Source organism: Acomys russatus, chromosome 29 (assembly GCF_903995435.1).
Source record: "Acomys russatus chromosome 29, mAcoRus1.1, whole genome shotgun sequence".
NCBI lineage: Eukaryota > Metazoa > Chordata > Mammalia > Rodentia > Muridae > Acomys > Acomys russatus.
In genome coordinates, this window is record NC_067165.1 from 24,734,200 (window position 1) to 24,753,891 (window position 19,692).

At 49.8% G+C, this 19,692-nt stretch overlaps 1 protein-coding gene and 1 non-coding gene across 2 annotated transcripts in view; one reads left to right on the forward strand and one right to left on the reverse strand.

The window, feature by feature from the left end:
* The window catches only part of Nkain1 (sodium/potassium transporting ATPase interacting 1), a 44,535-nt gene extending 31,135 nt beyond the window's left edge, over positions 1-13,400 (forward strand). Inside the window, exons 2-7 of the mRNA XM_051171347.1 lie at positions 6,610-6,747; positions 8,219-8,299; positions 10,873-11,070; positions 12,395-12,455; positions 12,931-13,012; positions 13,170-13,400. Coding sequence (XP_051027304.1) covers positions 6,610-6,747; positions 8,219-8,299; positions 10,873-11,070; positions 12,395-12,455; positions 12,931-13,012; positions 13,170-13,179 — 570 coding nt within the window. The 3' untranslated portion in view covers positions 13,180-13,400. The remainder of the gene's footprint in view (positions 1-6,609; positions 6,748-8,218; positions 8,300-10,872; positions 11,071-12,394; positions 12,456-12,930; positions 13,013-13,169) is intronic.
* LOC127212134 (U6 spliceosomal RNA) lies at positions 5,086-5,191 on the reverse strand. Its single transcript, XR_007833514.1, has one exon. It is a non-coding gene; the product is annotated as a U6 spliceosomal RNA (small nuclear RNA).
* Positions 13,401-19,692: the final 6,292 nt, after the last annotated feature.

Here is a 19,692-nt window from a genome sequence, read left to right on the forward strand (position 1 = left end):
AAATGGGGGTCAGGAGAGGCAGAGGAACCTGCCCAGGGTTGCAGGATGAGTCACTGACTAAGCTGGGGATTCCACTCCAGTCTACAGGACCCCAGAGGGGGGGAGATTCACTCGTCAAAGCCAGTGAGAGACAGAATTGGGCTGGACTTCCCACTTCTCCAGGACCTTCAGGGAGCCACCTTCCTCTTCCGCCAGACAGCCAGCCTTCTGCAACTAAGGCATATGGCAGCAGACTGGAATATTGGCCAGCGAAGTAGTCGACTTGCAGAATTGATGGGCAAGGGCTTCTGTTAAGTTTCATGGTCCTTTGCCTGGCCTCTTTCCTGCCTGCCCTAGCCAGCTTCCTGGGACTGAGGTGGACCCATCTGTACTGTTCTCCACTCCCACCCCAGTGCCCACCTGGGATTGGGCCCCTGGGGTTGGAGTCTAGACAGACGAGAGCATCCTACTGAGACCAGAGGCAGCTTTGACAAGGGGCTGGAGGTTCCCATAGCAACAGCATCCCCCCTCAGCTGGCAGCCACCCGATAAATAAATAATTAGGGTTTGGGGGTGAGAGCTAAGGGCTAGGGGGGAGGGGTAGCCAGGCAGACTAGGTCTTCACTCTGGAGAGGAGAGGATGGGGGCGTAGGGTGGGTGGGGGGGACAGTCAGACTTGAAGTAGTCTGGGAGAAGAGGGTTGGAATGGCCAGGTGAGAGAAAAGATGGATGGTGAAAGTGGTCAGATGGGAGATCTGTTCTCTTAGTGATCCCTGGACTTGGGGTGTTAGAGAGCAGGAAGAATGCCTGAGTTAGAAGCAAGGTTTCTAGCTCTTGCATCTGGATACGCCAGGGGAGTGGACACCAGAAATGGACCAGGTCCAGCAGATTAAGTTTATGATGAATGCTAGGCATGGACGCATAAAGTTGTAAACCCAGCACTCTGGAGGCTGAGGGAGGAGGATCTCAAATTCCAGGACAGCCTGGGTTCCATAGCAAGACCCTGTGTCCAAAAACAAACAAACATAAAACAGAATTGTATTCAGAATGGGGCCGAGCCTTGGGTGGCATGGCGGGCAGTGAGGGTGGAGAGTGAGCCTCGGGGCACCATGGGGATCCAAAGACTGCCAGCCCCTGTTGGGACCTTAGGAGCATGGGAGGAAGAAAAAAAAAAAATGTGTCCTGAAGAAGCTGCTGGGAAGGTGCAGCGTGTGGGGACAGGGCCAAGGATGGGAGTAGGGTGGGGGTGGCACTGTCGGGAGGCAGCACACGACCCCAAGTCTTCAGGAGTGGTGAAGCTTGGGTGCTTTGTCCTTATCTGCGGTCTTCTGGGCCTAATATCAGGAGACTTACCTTCTGTGGCGGGGCTGTGTGGCTTTGGATTCGTGATAGAGGAGACTGTGTGAGTCACCCCAGAGACCTGCTTTCTGGTTTCCATAGGGAAGTTTTCACAAGGCTGTTCACCTGGCTAATAGGCTGACCACATTAGAAACGCCTGGTGCTAGATGTGCTGGCAGAGACACCTTTAATCCCAGCACTCGGGAGGCAGAGGCAAGCGGATCTCTGTGAGTTCGAGGCCAGCCTGGTCTACAAAGCGAGTTCCAGAACCGCTAAGAAGAAACATCCTCAAGGCTGGCTTTCTTCTCAGCATTCATCCATCCCGAGTCTTTCTTAAGGGAGCAGGCTGCAAAATAACAGGGAGAGAGTTAATGACCTCTAGTCCCAGCAGCCGTCCCTGCCTTCCACCATTATCCGCATACAATAAGTTGGTGGCACACGCCTGTGATCTCAGCGGTCCAGAAAGCGAGGCAGGGTTTCACCAATAACCTTGGCTACATGGTGTGAGCCCAGGGTGGGCTACACGAGACCCTGTCACCAAACAAACATACAATAAGGGGACAGGAAGATGACTCAGTGGTTAAATCCCTTGCCACCAAGCCTGACACTCTTTTTTTTTTTTTTTTTTTTTTTTTTTGGTTTTTCGAGACAGGGTCTTTCTGTGTAGCCTTGGCTGTCCTAGGCTCACTTTGTAGACTAGGCTGGCCTCGAACTCACAGCGATCCGCCTGCCTCTGCCTCCCAAGTGCTGGGATTAAAGGCATGTGCCACCACGCCCAGCCAAGCCTGACAATCTTGGGTATCATCCCAGAAGCCACAGATTCCCAAAAGTTGTCCCTCTGACTGCCACGTGCTCACCATAGCACATTCTCACACACACACCATAATAACAACAACAACAACATATTACATGTTATGAAAGATGGTGGTGATGCGTACCTGTAAGCCCAGCAGGAGGGAGACAGGTCAGGAAATTGTCCTGTCAAGATCAATTCACAGCTGGGCATGGTGGCGTACGCCTTTAATCCCAGCACTTGGGAGGCAGAGGCAGGCGGATCACTGTGGGTTTGAGGCCAGCCTGATCTACAAAGGATACACAGAGAGACCCTGTCTCGGGGCGGGGGGGGGGGCGCGGGGGCGGAGGGGAGGGAGATCAGTTCATGCTGAGCTATCCACCGAAAGCTGGACTTGAGCTCTGATTCTTCTGTCTCTACCTCCCAAGCGCTGGGACTGTAGTACACAACCCTCCCAGTAAAACTCTTTAGTGCCCAAGATGTCTTTTGGTTTGGTTGGGATTTTTTGTTATTGCTGTTGTTATTTGGTTTTTCTTTTTTCTTTCTTTTTCTTTTCTTTTCTTTTCTTTTCTTTTTTTTTTTTTTTTTTTTTTTTTAAGATTTATTCATTACATATACAGTGTTCTGCCTGTATGTGTGCCTGCACACCAGGAGAGGGTACCAGATCTCATTTTAGATAGTCATGAACCACCATGTGGTTGCTGGAAATTGAACTCAGGACTTCTGGAAGAGCAGACAGTGCTCTTAAGCACTGAGCCATCTCTCCAGCCCTGGTTTCTCTTTCTTTCTTTTTTTTTTTGTTTTGTTTTGTTTTGTTTTGTTTTTTGTTTGTTTGTTTGTTTGTTGAGACAGAGTTCCTCTATGTAGCCTTGGCTGCCCTGGACTAGCTTTGTAGACCAGGCTGGCCTCGAACTCACAGAGATCCGCCTGCCTCTGCCTCCCGAGTGCTGGGATTAAAGGTGTGCACCACTGTGCCTGACAGTACCCAAAATGTTTATTGGGAATGTTTTCCACTCACCTTGAGTCAAGGTGCACTTAGCTGACAAATTAGAATTTTAAAAATTATCGTATACATTTCTCTCTCTCTATTTATGAATTTATCGTGTGTGTGTGCTCGCGTGTGTGTGCACACGCACTGTATCAAAAATGTACATGTGGAGATGAGCATACAGCATGCAGGATTGGTCTACCATGTTGGCTGTGGGTTGTCAGGCTTGGTGGCGAGTGCCTTTACCCATGGAGGCATCATCTCCCTGCACCCCAAGTTTTAATTTTTAAAAATGTCTCTTGTTTATGTTTTGAGACAAGGTGTTACTATGCAGCACAGACTGGCCTCTGACTTGGGTTCCCTTTGTCTCTGCCTCCCGACTCCTGGAATCATGGGGGAATTGTGTTTTGCCACACTTAGGCAAAGATCTATCTTTACATCTGTCTCCCTCAAGCCTGGGTCTTGTGACTGGTGGTGCGCGAGCTTGTGATGTCTGGTTTCCTCTTTACATTATTGCTGAAGGGCCGGGACCTCCGATCTTGCCCAGGAGGTGCACACTGTTCTGAGAGATGTAGAGGTGCTAGTGGACGGGACACAGGGGATGCCAGGGGAATGGTCAGTTGATCAGAGCTGAGTGCTGGAGTGGACAGGGGATGACCCTTCAGGACAGGAACAGCCAGCCTCTGGGGATGAGAGTTGAGCTGTACATCTAAGCCCCAGGAGGGCTTGGGGAAAGAAAAGTGGAGGCTCCAGTTTCTATTTCAGTTGCTGAAAGAAGTCAGGGGACAACAAGATGGCTCCACACAAATTCACCTGACACCAAGCCTGACAACCTGAGTTTTATCCCTAGGACCTTTATGTAGGGAGAATTCTGGAATTTTGGTTTCTTAGCAAAACAACAAACAAACAACCAAACAAAGCCACAGAAATATTATGTAAATGTTTTCGTTTTAATCCCAGGTGTGGGGGTGCAGGCCTGCTTCACAGCAGCTGACTATGATTTGCCTCATGCTCTGGCAGAGGTGTGGTTTTGCCAGCGGCAGATAGTTTCTGCAATTGTGTGGTGTTTGGATTTCTGGGAATTTTTCAGAGGTATATAAATCCTAGGACCCCAAGAGGTGGGGATTGGTGGTTGTTGGATGAAGGGGGTGTGGTTGTGCTCGAAGAAGAAACAAGAAGAATGAAATTAGAGTCAAGGATCTCTATCTATCTCCTCCTCCCCATTCATCCTTTTTTCTCTCCTATCTAGTGATAGGGGCTGGAGAGATGATGGCTCAGCGGTTAAGAGCACCACTGGCTGCTCTTCCAGAAGTCCTGAGTTCAATTCCCAGCAACCACATGGTGGCTCACAACCATCTGTAATGAGATCTGGTGCCCTCTTCTGTCCTGCAGATAGAGCACTCATCTATATAAAATAAATAAATAAAAATCTTCAAATAAAAAGAAATACAAAACAAACAAACAAAATTTTTTTTAAAGCACCCACAGGGGGCTGGAGAGATGGCTCAGAGGTTAAGAGCACTGGCTGCTCTTTCAGAGGTCCTGAGTTCAATTCCCAGCAACCACATGGTGGCTCACAGCCATCCGTAATGAGATCTGGTGCCCTCTTCTGGTGTGTAGGTGTACATGCAGGCAGATTATTGTATACATAATAAATAAGTCTGTAAAAAAATAAAAAAGCACCCACAAAGTATCAAAAAATCTAGCTACACTTACATGGTAGAAGGACAGAAATTACTCCTGGGAGTTGCCCTCTGACTTACATATGAGTGTGTGCACACACATACACACTTTTAAAAAAAGATTTATTTATTATTTATACAGTATTCTGCCCACATGTGTGCCTGCCCACTACAAGAAGACACCAGATCTCATTATAAGTGGCTGTAAGCCACCATGTGATTGCTGGGAATTGAACTCGAGACCTTCGGAAGAGCAGACGGTGCTCTTAACCTCTGAACCATCTTTCCAGCCCCCACACTTTTTTTTTTTTAATGGAATGCTTCACAGATTTGCATTTGGTCCTTGTGCAGGGGCCAAGCTAATCTTCTCTGTATTGTTCCAGTTTACTATATGTGCTGCCAAAGCAAGCACCAATTTAAAAAGAAAAGAAAAGACAGAGACAGAGTGGAGAGAGGAAGAGGACAGGCCTAAAGAACTCTGTCCCCAAGGTCAGCCAACCACCCAGGTTGGGGTTGGATTGTGGAGTCCACTGATCTCAGCTGGGTGGATGACCCTTCCAAAGTCCCCCAGCAGACAGAGGCACACTCCCCACTCCACCTGAGCCAGTACCTGCTGGAAAACATGGTACCTTGGTACCTAGATGAGACGGGCGGCAAGGAGAGGTCTGTTCTACTGCCTGCCTGCCGGCCTGCCTGCTGTGTGACCTTGGGCAAGTCGTTTGTCCTCTCTGGACTGTATCTTCTCTTTCCTCAGGATGACATAACGATCCCAGGTCTGCCTTTCTGCCAAGGCATGAGCAGGGAGAGATGAACTTGGAAAGCCTCTAGCCATCTGCAGGGCCCTGGGAGGGTTGTCACTAGCAGGAGGCAGATGGGAAGGCGCCAGGCTTGGGCCTGGCACCACCAGGCTTCTCTCATGTCCTGCCCAAGCCTGCAGCTTCTTTGGTCTCTGCCCAAGCCTTGCCATCTGTGTGGTGGCACCAGCCTATATCTTCCTGCTTCCCTGACAGGAAGTGACCCTGGGATCTCTCACTTGACCCAAATCCCACCCCACCCCCCAAACCCCATTCCTGGGCAGACAGACCCTCTGCTCCACTCTGAGGGGGTGTTGTTGCTATCTTTGTTTTCAGTGCTGGGGATCAAACCCAAAGAGCACATGCTTGAAGTGCTCTACCACTGAGCTTTAGTCCAAGTCCCATAAAAACAAACACACTACATTTATTTATTTGGGGGAAACCCTTGTGCACAGATCAGAGGACACATTGTGGAGTCAGCTCTCTCACCTTCGTGGTCGTGAGGATCAGCCGCAGGTAGTCAGGCTTGGTGACAAGCAACTTTATCCTCTGAGCCGTCTTGTCCCTGCCCCATGTCTGTCTGTCTGTCTGTCTGTCTGTTTGAGAGATGGCCTTATGAGGTCACCTAGGAAGGGTTCCCCAGCAGGAAGGAGAGGGCAGGGACCCTGGCTCAGATTCTCACCCCCTTCCCCAAAGTCACGATCAGGCTTAGAAGCCTTGGTTCCCTCCTCCCATGATCTATCCCTCTGTGGCTGAGAGACCAGCTGCCTTGGGCTCAGTGCGTCACCATCGGTCTGCAGTATCAAGAATGAGTCCCTCGGCTGGGCATGGTGGCGCGCGCCTTTAATCCCAGCACTCGGGAAGCAGAGGCAGGCGGATCGCTGTGAGTTCGAGGCCAGCCTGGTTATTAAGTGAGTCCAGGACAGCCAAGGCTACATAGAGAGACCCTGTCTCACAAAAAAAAAAACCCAAAAAACAAAAAGAATGAGTCCCTGTCCTTTTGGGTGGCAGTTGTCTCAGCCTGTCCTTTCCGCAGGTGGCTGCACTCCAGCGGCAGATCTTCGATTTCCTGGGCTACCAGTGGGCCCCCATCCTGGCTAACTTCCTACACATCATGGCTGTCATCCTGGGCATCTTTGGCACCGTGCAGTACCGGTCCCGGTATCTCATCCTGGTATGTCCTTTTCCTTGCCCCCTCCTCTCCAGCCCAAAGAGACACAAATGTCCAAACCTCAAAAGTATATACTTTGAATGGACCAGTGTGGTATGTTCTCATTAAAGAATCTTCCTAGCAGATAATGTAAGTGAGTATATGTGTATATATACATATATATTTGGGGTAGTTTTGTTTTGTTTTTGTTTTTTGTTTTGTTTTTTGAGACAAGGTTTCTCTGTCTTGGCTTTCCTGGAACTCATGCTATAAACCAGGCTGGCCTTGAACTCACAGCGATCCGCCCACATCTGCCTCCTGAGTGCTGGGATTAAAGGCGTGCACCACCACTGCCTGGCCCCCTATCCCTTTATTAAGAAAGTATGGTCTGCAGCTTGAGGCTGTGGTTTTTCCCTCCACCGCTAACGGTCTCGTAGACTCCTGGTCCCAGGACATCCTCAGCCTGCTGCTGGTCCTCAGTGCAAGGGAAAAGGCTTCTCAGTAGATGAACCCACCTCCATACTTGATACCTGCAGTAACATGGACTTGCAGTGCCTTGCTAGGAATGGTCCGCTCCTAAAGGCTCAGCTCCACCATGCCGGTTCTGCCGTCAAGTGCCCTCACCTGCTGAGGCTTCTCAGCAGCCCCTGCAATTTGCATTTAAATTTTTTATTTTTTTATTTTTATTTTTTTGGTGTTTCAAGACAGGGTTTCTCTGTGTAGCCTTGGTTATCCTGGACTCACTTTGTAGACCAGGCTGGCCTCGAACTCACAGAGATCTGCCTGCCTCTGCCTCCTGAGTGCTGGGATTAAAGACGTGCGCCACCACACCAGGCCATTTAAAATATTTTATTTGTTTGTTTATCTTTAATTACGGAGAGGGACACTTGCGTGCGAGTGCAGGTACTCCAGGAGGCCAGAATAGGGCCTTGGATCCTCTGGACCTGAAGTTACAGGTGGTTGTGAACCTGTACTTGTGTAGGGGCTGGGAACCAAAAAAAATCTCATCTTCACTGCTGAGCCATCTCTCCAGCCCCAGTGTGTAACTTTTTGGGGGAGGGGCGCGTTTTGAGACAGGATTTTCTCTGTGTAGCCCTGGCTGTCTTGCAACTCGATGCTCTATAGACCAGGCTGGCCTCGAACTCACAGTATTTCACCTGCTGGGATTAAAGGTGTGCGCCACCACGCCTGGCCTCAATTGGTATTTTTAACAAACTCCTCAATGTAATTGCAGTATGTCTAGAGGGGGTCCCTCTCCAAGGAGCTGAGCTAAGAGCCAGCCCAGCCTCCTAGCTGTGTGAGCCAGAGAAGCTCAGCCCACCTCTAGGCCTTAGCAGAGGGGAGAAGACATGCCTGCCTGCCTGGCTGCTCTGCAAGGATGTGAAGAGTGGGTTCCACCGCAAAGATTCCCTTTGCCCTTGAGGTCTGTCTCCATTGACTGCGCCCACCCCACCCAAGCCCTCCCCTCCCCTAAACTCACCTCTGCTTTCCACAGTATGCAGCCTGGTTGGTCCTCTGGGTGGGCTGGAACGCGTTCATCATCTGCTTCTACCTGGAGGTTGGACAGCTCTCCCAGGTAAGCCACAGGCCTGGGGGTGGGGGGGTAGGGAGCGGGGTGCTCCTAGCACAGTCTGACCTCTGCAGTCCCTACTGAGGCCTGGCACGTCATCTCTTCCACACCCCTTTCTCCCTCTGCACACTCATGTATTCTGTGCAGCCCGCTTGACCTCCATATTTTTTTGTTGTTGTTGCTGGCCTCCTCTGTGCTTCTCAAAAACAGAGATGGAACTGTCGAGGCTAAAAGAGCATTTGCTGTGAAGGAAGCTGAGCTGAGGACTCTGTTGACCTCTCGAGGTCAGCGAAAACGGCAGGTGTACGTTGGCCCCGTGGTAGGATGCTCAGAGGAAGGAGGCCAACATGCCATACACGCACGCTTTATTGCTGGGACGCAGAGGCTTGGTGGGTCCAGGACTTCGTCGATATGGTTCTGAAAGGAAAGAGACTAAGTGGCCTTTGTTCAGGGGAAATTGAACAAACTGTCATGTGGAGAAAAGCTGAGGAAAGCAGGGGTGTGGAGCTGGAAGAAGAGCAAGCCCAGAGAGACACAGCTTCTATTTTTAGATCTAAAGGAGGCCAAATATGTGAATAAAGAACTTTGCCTTCTTGGTTTGACCCTGCTCCATTTAAGTCCCTACTGTAGTAGCGTGGCCCAGCAGTTTGACCCTGGGCAAATGGCCTGCTCTCTTTAAACTGCAGTTTGCACTTTCTTTAGACTCATTTATTATTTATTTTATGTGTGTGGGTGTTGTCTCTTGTTTTTGTTGTTTGGTTTGTTTCGTTTTTTGTTGTTGTTGTTGTTGTTTTTTCCCAAGACAGGTTTCTCTTGTAGTCCTGCTTGTCCTGGACTCACTTTGTAGACCAAGCTGGCCTTGAACTCACAGCTATCTGCCTGCCTCTGCCTCCCAAGTGCTGGGATTAAAGCATGTGCCAGCATACCTAACCGACACTTGGTGTTTTTCTTTTTGTTTTGTTTTGTTTTTCAAGACAGGGTTTCTCTGTGTGCCATTGGCTGTCCTGCTTTGTAGACCAGGCTGACCTTGAACTCACAGAGATTGGCCTGCCTCTGCCTCCCAATTGCTAGGATTAAAAGTGTACGCCACCCATGCCCAGCTATGTTTGTTTGTTTGGTCCAGTTTTTTGTTTGGCTTTGTTTTGTTGTTTTTTGAGACAAAGTTTCGCTGTGTAACAGCCCTGACTGTCCTGGACTCTTTGTAGACCAGGCTGACCTGGAACTCACAGAGGTCCGCCTGCCTCTGCCTCTGGAGTGCTGGGATGAAAGGCATGTTCCACCTTTCTAATACTTCCCCACAGTCTGAATACAACTTTCGGGAGTTGGTTCCTTTTTTCCTTCCACTGCAGGATCTGGGATTGAGCTTGGGTGGTCAGGCTTGCAAAGTAAGCGTTTTTACTCACTGTGGGTATTCAGACTTCTGGACATGTTTCTGTGACATATGTGCATACACGCGCACACACACACACACACACACACACACACACACACACCACCATCAACAACAACAACAATAATTAAATTTAAAAGAAAACAACAGTGAGAAGGCAGTTGAGGAAGCCACACAATGTTGGCTTCTGGTTGTGAGCCTAGCCTTTAATGGCTGAGCCATCTCTCCAGCCCAGTGTTGGCTTCTGGCGTCAGCATGCACACATGTGAGTGAGTATACACACACACACACACACACACACACACACACACACACACACACACACAGAGGAAAGTAGAAGCTGGGCATGGTGGCCCACTCCTGTAATCCCAGCATCTGGGAGGCAGAGGCAGGCAGATTTCTAAGTTCGAGGCCATCCTGGTCTACATAGCAAGTTCCAGAACAGCCAGGGCTACCCAGAGAGACCCTGTCTCAGGCGGAGGGAAAGGAAAGTAGAGAGCATAGCGACCCATTGTGGTTACACAGGAGATGAAGCTTGGTCTCAGGCCTGTGTGTCCGGTGCCTGGTCAGCATGGTGAAGGAGCGAAGGCATCGATGGGCACAGGGCTGCACACCCTCTGAGCAGCTGACCTAGCCCTGCCCCTTCTCCTTCTAGCAAATGGGAGATTGCGGACCAAGGAGAGACGAGATTTATCCAGAGTCACACACAAGGAGAGCAATGGACATCCATTGGGTTGTATAGGAACTTGTATTGAGGATTTTACCAGTGTCTGAGGAGTTAGACCCCATCTCTCTTTGTTTTTTGAGACAGGGTTTTCTCTGTGTAGCCTTGACTGTCCTGGAACTCTTTGTAGAGCAGGCTGGCCTCAAACTCAAAGAGATCCACCTGCCTCTGCCCCCTGAGTGCTGGGATTAAAGGTGTGTGCCCATCCCTCTTACTGTCCCTTCTAGTTCTGAAATTCAAAGGCTCCTATATAGGCTCAATTCCCACCCTTTCCAGCCTAGTGATAGCGGTGATGTCTACATGAGCATCTGCTGCCACCTACTGGTCAAGTATGGACATACAGGTGTAGTCATTTCCTTCACAAATCAAGCTAGAGAAGAACAGGCTGTGAGCATCCAGGTGGTGATGGGACCTGGTGAGCATCCCTCCCCACCGCTCAGTATCCCAGGCCCCTCTGCCCCCCAGGACCGGGACTTCATCATGACCTTCAACACATCCCTGCATCGCTCCTGGTGGATGGAGAATGGGCCAGGCTGCCTGGTGACTCCTGTTCTGAATTCCCGCCTGGCCCTGGAGGACCACCATGTCATATCGGTCACTGGATGCCTGCTTGATTATCCTTACATCGAAGCCCTCAGCAGTGCTCTGCAGATCTTCCTAGCTGTGAGTCCTGTTCACCACCCACCTGCATATTCCCAGAAGTACAGAATCCAACCCACCCCACTCTAAATCCCCAATTAAAAAAAAAAAAAAAAGATTTTATTTATTTATTACATATACAGTGTTCTGCCTGCACACCAGAAGAGGGCACCAGATCTCATTACAGATGGTTGTGAGCCACCATGTGGTTGCTGCGAATTGAACTCAGGATCTCTGGAAGAGCAGGCAGTGCTCTTATTAACCTCTGAGCCATCTCTCCAGCCCTCATCTCTCCAGCCCAAAACCAGGTGTGATGGCAGATACCTGCAATTCCAGCATTCAGGAGGCAGAGGCAGGGAATCGGGATTGTGAGTTGAAGGTCAGCCTCCATGACATAGTGAGGTTCCAGACCCCATACCTGCCTAGAAAAAGATAACGCCTATGTATTGCAGCCCCCCCCCTCTGCTCCTGCCCGGATCTGTGTCTTACGATACCTCCCTCCTCCTTGAGTAAGACCCAGACTCAGGAAGAATCACTGAGAAGGAGCAAGTGGCAGTTCTACATGTACGACTGGAATACCCTGGGGAGTGGGGGAGTGGAGCGACACACTGTGACTGTGACTTCAGACAAGCAGTTCACCAATTTGTGCCCCAGTCTTCTCAGGCCCTGGTCGTTCGTTAGGTGAAAGGATTCTGTAGTCCTGCCTGTATAAAGTGCCTAGGACAGGGCTGGCCCTCCCATTAATGGTCTCAGGTAGCCCAGGCTGGCCTTGAGCTCTGGACCTTCCGAATGCTAGGGTTGCAGATGTATGCCGCCGTGCCAGGCTGCAACTCCCATTTGGAGCTTTCTTCTTTCTTTAATTTCTTCTTTGGTTTTCTTTTTTGTTTGTTCATTTCGAGACACTTTCTCTGCATAGTCTTGGCTGTCCTGGAACTCACTCTGTAGACCAGGCTAGCCTCGAACTCAGAGATCCACCTGCCTCTGCCTCCCGTGTGCTGGGATTAAAGGTGTGCGCCCCCACTGCCCAGCACAGTCACAGTTTTGGGTTGTGGCTGTCATTTTGTTTTGGTTTTTAAGATTTATTTATTATGTATACAGTGTTTTTGCCTGCGCCAGAAGAGGGCACCAGCTCTCACTATAGATGGTTGTGAGCCATCATGTTGCTGGGAATTGAACTCAGAACCTTTAGAAGAGCTGGTATTAAAGTGTCCACCCTGCACAACCTATGAGTCTTTCAAACACCAGTATTTAGCTTAAGTGTTTGCTTAGGACAGGGCGCTGAGTCATATGAGGAGAGGGGACAGGGACAACTTCTCTTTCTCTTCCTGACTGTCATCCCCTCTCCCAGCTGTTCGGCTTCGTGTTTGCCTGTTATGTGAGCAAAGTGTTCCTGGAAGAGGAGGACAGCTGTAAGTGCGGCTCCCCACCCCCACCCCGGGGAGGCGGGGCGACCCGTCTTTTCAGCACCGTGGACAGGGCTTCCTCGCCTCCAGGGAGCCCAGGGTTAGATGGGGGCCAAGAAGAGACAACTAAGGATAGATGGGGGTCTGTGTAACCGCTCTGGGTTAGGACCCAGATGTCCAGGTGCTTAGACCAAGGCCCCAGAACTGCCTTTTCCGAATCTAACCCTTAGGGCCTTCCTTCAACCAGACCGCCTCTCTCCAGCTGCTGCGGGTGCATGGCTGGGTTGGGGGTGGGCAACACTTTACCCTCCTCTCTCCCACTCTCATACAGGCCCCCCCCCCTCAAGTTTACATCCTGGGCGTGGTCTTTTCCAGCCCCACCCACCCCTTCCCTAGCCTGGCTACCCAGGAATGGGTTCCTGTCCTGGGTTCTTAACCTTTCAGGACCCAGTCTTCAGGACTCACCCCTTCCCTTCCGCAGTTGACTTCATCGGTGGCTTTGACTCCTATGGGTACCAGGCGCCTCAGAAGACGTCGCATTTACAGCTGCAGCCTCTGTACACGTGGGTCCCTGGCGGGGGTGCTGGGTGTGGCTGAAGGGATCGGGTCTTTAGTGTTGGTGGACAGAAGGGCACGGAGAAGGCATGGGCATCCGGGTCTCTCTGCCTTCCTGCTCGCAGGCCTACAGATCCACCCCTAACCCGCTTTTGTTTCCTGCAGGTCGGGGTAGCTTCTGCCCAGCACCCACCCTCTTACAGTGCCCAGGGCAGTTGGAGAAGGAAGCAGCTCTGTCCCGCAGCTCGGATCACGATGAGCAGGCGCGCCCCCTGGCGGCGCATAAGCTGACTGCAGCTTGTGCGGCCTGGATCTGCAGCTCCTGAAGCAAATGTGGACTCAAATTTGAACTCGGACTTGACCCTGGCTCTAACTTGGCCCTTAGCAGCTGGACTTCAGGGCTGGGGCGGGGCGGGGCGGGGGGGGGGGGAGGGGAATCACTGGGTTTGTATTTTTTTTAATCTCAGCCTTGGTATGTGCCGGGGTCTTCCTCTCTCTTCAGCTTCATTCCTTACCTAATATCTCGCCCTCAATCCACACAGCAAGACAGACGGACTTACTCCATCTCACCCATCTCTCCCCTGCCCTGGGAAGAGATACTGTGAACTAGAAGCAGTCCTGGCTCCAGCTGCAGCCCCGCCACTGACATCCTGTGTGACATCTGGCAGAGCCTTTGCTCTCTCTGGGCCTCAGTTTCCCCACCTCAAATAATTAAACCGGTCTCTTAGTAGATGATGCTTCCAGCATTCTCACTTGACTCTCGATTCCCTGGGCTGCACTGCAGCTGTGGAAACTAAGGCCCAGAGATGTGAGGTGACTTGCTGGAAAGCACATAGTAAGAGCCGGGCTGTGCTAGTTTGAGAGTCCAACCCGGTACCTGGCCTGTGGACTTGGTTTACGAGCCTCCTTCTAGCTTGGACATCCCTGCACACTCACACGCCACCACCCCCACCCACCAGCGCCACTCTTAAAGCAATATACCACTTTGTTCTCTTGTCAGGAACCAGACAGACAAGAGCCCAAAGCCTTGAGTTCAGCCTGACCCACAGGAAGCCTTTGTAGACTCAGCCTGCCCATCTTTGGCAAACCTTTGAACCTCATCTTTCAGGAAAGCAAGTCCCTAAGCCTGGGTCCCTATCTCATGATTCCCACCCACCCACCCCAAGCAATTACACTAACCCTCAATCCCTTTACCTACATGGCCATTGTGGTTTCAAAGGGGAGGAAGATGAGTACTGAAGGGGCAGGATGGGGCTCGGTGACTACAGTCAGGAGGGCGAGCGCCCCACCCATCCTGAGTACTGGCAGATTAGGACTGGCTCTTCTTCATCACCTCTCTCCAGAGATGTCCTGAGGACCACATGTCCTCAGTACTGCCTGGTGTGTTATGTTCAGAGAGAGAAGACATCAGTGCCCCCCAAGCTGAAGCAACCGTGGTTTAGGATGGCAGCGAAGAAGCAGAGGGAGCTAGCAAGCAGAGACCTTGGGCAGTAGAGATGGTTCACGCCACACTGTGGTGAGCACATCCCTGCCAGGCCCACTTGTCATCCAATGTGCCACACAAGACAGCCAGGCCCAGGAGCTCCTCTAGCCATCACAGGTCCCTGGGTAGTGAGCCAAGTCAGAGGTGGATGAGTTTCCCTTAGGCCAGGCTGCCTCCTGCCACTGGGCCACCTCCCACCAGGTGCACTCACCTCTCCCATCCCTTCCCAGGCTTCTTTCTACTCAAGAGTTTGGCCACAGGTGCTTTGAAGCCTTTTGGTTTTATACACTGGGTTTTGCAAGGGGATTGGTTGGCTTCTCAATGAGACCTTGTGGCCCGGGACCTCCCTAGTATCCATGCAGGTGGGTTGATTAAAAAAAAGAAAGAAAGAAAAGTTTTCTTCACTGTGTGCCTGTCTTGCCCTCTTGCTCAGAAAGGGAAAAAGTCCCACCACCACTCCCCAAAAAAGGGGGGAGGGCAAAGCTGCATGGTCATTTCAAGTTTCTTGTTGTTGCTGCTGTTGTTTGTTTGTTTTTGAGACAGGGTTTCTCTGTGTAGCCCTGGCTGATCTGGAACCCACCATGTAGACTAAGATGACGTAGAACTCTCAGCGATCTGCCTGCCTCTGCTTCCTGAGTGCTGGGATTAAAGGCGTGTGCCACCGTCACCTCCCGCTGTCATTTCGTTTTGTTTATTTGTTTGTTTTTTGAGGCAGGGTTTCTCTGTGTAGCCTTGGCTGTCCTGGACTCACTTTGTAGACCAGGCTGGCCTCGAACTCACAGCAATGCCTCTGCCTCCTGAGTGCTCATAGTAAAGGCATGCGCCACCATGCCTAGCTAGTCATTTCACTTTTAACGTCTACACATAAATTTATTGTTTGTTTATTTTAGACAGGCTCTTTTTGGGGGGGGCGTTGGGTTTTTTGTTTTTGTTTTGTTTTTCAAGACAGGGTCTCTCTGTGTAGCCTTGGCTGTCCTGGACTTGCTTTGTAGACCAGGCTGGCCTTGAATTTATAGAGATCCACCTGCCTCTGCTTCCCAAGTGCTGGCATTAAAGGCCTGCGCCACCATGCCCGGCTTTTTTTGGTTTTTCAAGACAGGGTTTCTCTGTGTAGCCCTGGCTTTCCTGGACTTGCTTTGTAGACCAAGTTGGCCTTGAATTCATGGAGATCTGCCTGCCTCTGCCTCCCGAGTGCTGGGATTAAAGGCATGCACCAAGCTGGGCGTGGTGGCACACGCATTTAATCCCAGCACTCGGGAGGCAGAGGCAGGCAGATCGCTGTGAGTTCAAGGCCAGCCTGGTCTACAAAGTGAGTCCAGGATGGCCAAGGCTACACAGAGAAACCCTGTCTTGAAAAACCTAAATAAATAAATAAATGTGTGCACCACCACTGCCTGGCTGAGAGAGGGTCTTGCTGTGTAGCCGTGGCTGGTCCAGAACTCACCATGTAGACCAAGGTGGCCTTGAACTCATAGAAACATAATCGCTGAAGTGCTGGGATTAAAGGTGTGAGCCACTGTCCTTGCCCTTCCTTTTAAAAATATCTTATATGGGTGTCGTGACACATGCCCTTAACCCCTGTGCTCGGGAGGTGGAGGCAGGCAGATAGATGTTTGAGGTCTAGGACAGCCAAGGCTACACAGAGAATATATCTCGGGGAAAAAAAATCTTATACTGCCCTCCCCAAAAATATATATCTTATAATAATTCATGTTGGGGGCACTTGTACCACAGTGTTCACTGGAGGATAACTTCGTGGAGTTTGTTCTCTCCCTCCACCTTTTTTTTTTTTTTTTTTTTTTTTACTATTATTATGATATTTATGTGTGGGGTGCAGGAGTAGGGATTGAACACGCACTCATGCCAGAGAGTACATGTGGAGGCAGAGAACCGTTTGCTTGAATCAGTTCTCATCTACCGTGGGAGTCATGGGTATCAAACTCAGGTACCCAGGCTTACTTGGCCTTTACCACTGATCCAACTTCCCTTTGTGTGTGTGTTTGTTTTGAAACTAAGTTTCACTGTGTAGCCAAGTCTACTCATACTCATGTATTTATTTTTTTGTTTTGTTTTGTTGAAACATAGTTTCCTTTTGTAGCCTTGATTGTCCAGGACTCACTTTGTAGACCAGGCTGGCCTCGAATTCACAGCGATCCGCCTGCCTCTGCCTCCCGAGTGCTGGAGTTAAAGGCGAGGGCCACCAGGCCTGGCTCTTATCCTTTATAATCTTCCTCCTCAGTGTCACATTACAAGTGTGCACCACCATGCCCAAGCCTTTATTATACACCCCTGAGGCCCTGGCTTGTGCCTTAGACTAGCTTTGTGGCTTTGGACAAGCCACTGTCTCTTCTTCAAAACACCACAGAGGTTGCTGGGTAGTGGTGGCACAGATCTCTCATCCCAGCACCCGCAAGGCAGGTGCAGGAATCTTGGGAATTCGAGGCCAGCCTGGTATACAAAGTGAGTTCTAGAGCAGCCAGGGCTACACAGAGAAACCCTGGAGAGAGAGGGAGGAAAAAAAAATGCAAAATGCTTTCTATTTTGTTTTCTCAGTAAATGCACATTCTGATGATGTTTCTGGGTCTCTTGCATCTCGGCTCTTTTCTGTTTTCTCTTTTCTCTTCTCATCTTGCGAGATGTGCCTCTCCAGTTATGACAATCAAAATTATCTGTTGACATGACCCTGGAAGGCAGCATCACTCCCAATCAACACAGACTCAAGTTATTACAGGAAAGACTTTGAATAAGTAGATCTAAAAATTGGAACAATTTATAGTGTTTTAATTTTATGTATGTTTGTGCACATATATGCCTAGTGCCTGTGATGGCCAGAAAAAGGCAGCAGATCCCCTGGAACTGGAGTTACAGAGTGTTGTGAAGCTACTCGTGGGTTCTGGAAATCGAACTCTGGTCCTCTGGAAAAGCAGCCAGTGTTCCTTACCACCAAGCCAGCTTTCCCAACCCTGAGGCTGTGACCTTTGAACATTAAACTTGGATGATAGTGTTTCTGCCTGTAAAATGGCACAGAGAACCTGAGTCTGGCAATACACATCATTAATTCCAGCCATTCAGGAGGTAGAGGCAGAAGAAATTGATATTCAAGGAGGCCTGACAACTTAGTGATACCCCTATCTCAAAATAAAAAATAGCAACAAAGGGCGGGAGAGTTGGCTTAGTGATTACCATCATTTGCTGTCCTTGCAGAGAACCTAGATTTTATTCTCGGCACCACATGGCGACTTAAAACCATCCTTAACTCTAGTTCCAGGGGAACCAGTACCACCTTCTAGTTTCTTTTTTTTCTTTTTCTTTTTTTTTTTTGGTTTTTCGAGACAGGGTCTCTCTGTGTAGCCTTGGCCATCCTGGACTCACTTTGTAGACCAGGCTGGCCTCGAACTCACAGTGATCCTCCTGCCTCTGCCTCCCGAGTGCTGGGATTAAAGGCGTGCGCCACCACGCCCGGCTCCACCTTCTAGCTTCTACTGTGCATGAAGTACACACATGTAAATGCAGGTAAATCATGTATGCACATAAAATTGTAATAATAAATAAACCTTTTAAAATATTTAAAACAAAAGGGCTAGGGATATGGCTCAGTGATAGAGCACCTGCCCAGCAAGCTCATGCCCCTCTGACACAAAACAAGGAAACACTTTTAATCCGAGCTCTCTGGAGGCAGAGGCAGGTGGTCCTCTGTAGGTTTGAGGCCAGCCTGGTCTGCATAGAGCAGGGATTCTCACCCTTCCTAATGCTGCAACCCTATAATACATTTCCCATGTTGTGGTGACTCCCAACCATAAAATTATTTCATTGCTACTTCATAACTGTAATTTTGCTACTGTTAGGAATATCTGAGCCGGGCATGGTGGCCCACTCCTTAAATCCCAGCACTTGGGAGGCAGAGGCAGGCGGATCGCTGTGAGTTCGAGGCCAGCCTGGTCTACAAAGTGAGTCCAGGACAGCCAAGGCTACACAGAGAAACTATGTCTAAAAAAAAAAAAAAAAAAAAACCCACCAAAAACAGCATATAGTTGAGGTGTGGGAGGATTATACATTGTTACCCTACTGCTCCTTGCTCAGGTTCTGTTTGTAAATATTTTTATTTAATTATTTATTTGTTTTTTTGAGACAGGGTTTCTCTGTGTTATCCTCTGTAGACCAGGCTGGCCTAAAACTCACAGTGATCTGCCTGTCTGCCTCCCAAGTGCTGGGATTAAAGGCATACGCTACCACACCCGGCTAACTGCTTTTATTATATTATATTTTATTTATCTATTTTGTGTGTATTGGGCGGGGGTGATTGCATGCCCACCGTGGCATTCCTATAGAGGTCAGAAGATAATAGTTTTAGTTTTGTTTAGTTCGTTTTGAGACAGGTGTGTAGCCCTGGCTGGCCTGGAACCCAGAGATCCACCACCTGCCTCTGCCTCTCTCGTGGTCTGAGAGTAAAGGTCACCATGCATGGTCAGAGCAACAGCTTTTAGAAGTGTGTTTTCTTCTTCCATAGTGGAAACCAGGGTTTTCGAAGCAAGCGCTTGCGTTAGCTGAACCATCCCCCAGCCTTCCCCCACCCCCACAAATACAGTGTCTCTTGTTGTCAGGCAGCCTAGGCTGGCCTTGAGTTTCTTTTTTTTTTTTTTTTTTTGGTTTTTTGAGACAGGGTTTCTCTGTGTAGCGTTGGCCATCCTGGACTCACTTTGTAGACCAGGCTGGCCTCGAACTCACAGCGATCCACCTGCCTCTGCCTCCCGAGTGCTGGGATTAAAGGCATGCACCACCACGCCCGGCGTTGGCCTTGAGTTTCTACTCCTCCTGCTTCCTTCTCCAATGCTGCAATGCAGTGCTGGGAATTTACTACTAGGACTTGTGCCAACGGAGCTGTATTCCAGCCCCTCAGACTAGCCTTCAATCGGATGAAATATTTCTGTCACATTTCCCAAGTGGTAAAATTAAAGATGTGGACCACTGCACCCAGCTCTTTGCTTTCTTGTTTCCTTCTTCCCTCCCCTCCGTCCCTCCTTCCTTAGATAGGGTTTGCTGTACTATTCAGGTTGGGTTTTTTTTTTTTTAATTTAAAATTTAAATTTATGTGCATTGGTGTGAGGGTGTCAGATCTTGGAGTTCCAGACAGTTGTGAGCTGCCATGTCGGTCCTGGAAACGGAACCCTGGACCTTTGGAAGAGCAGGCAGCGCTTTTAACCACTT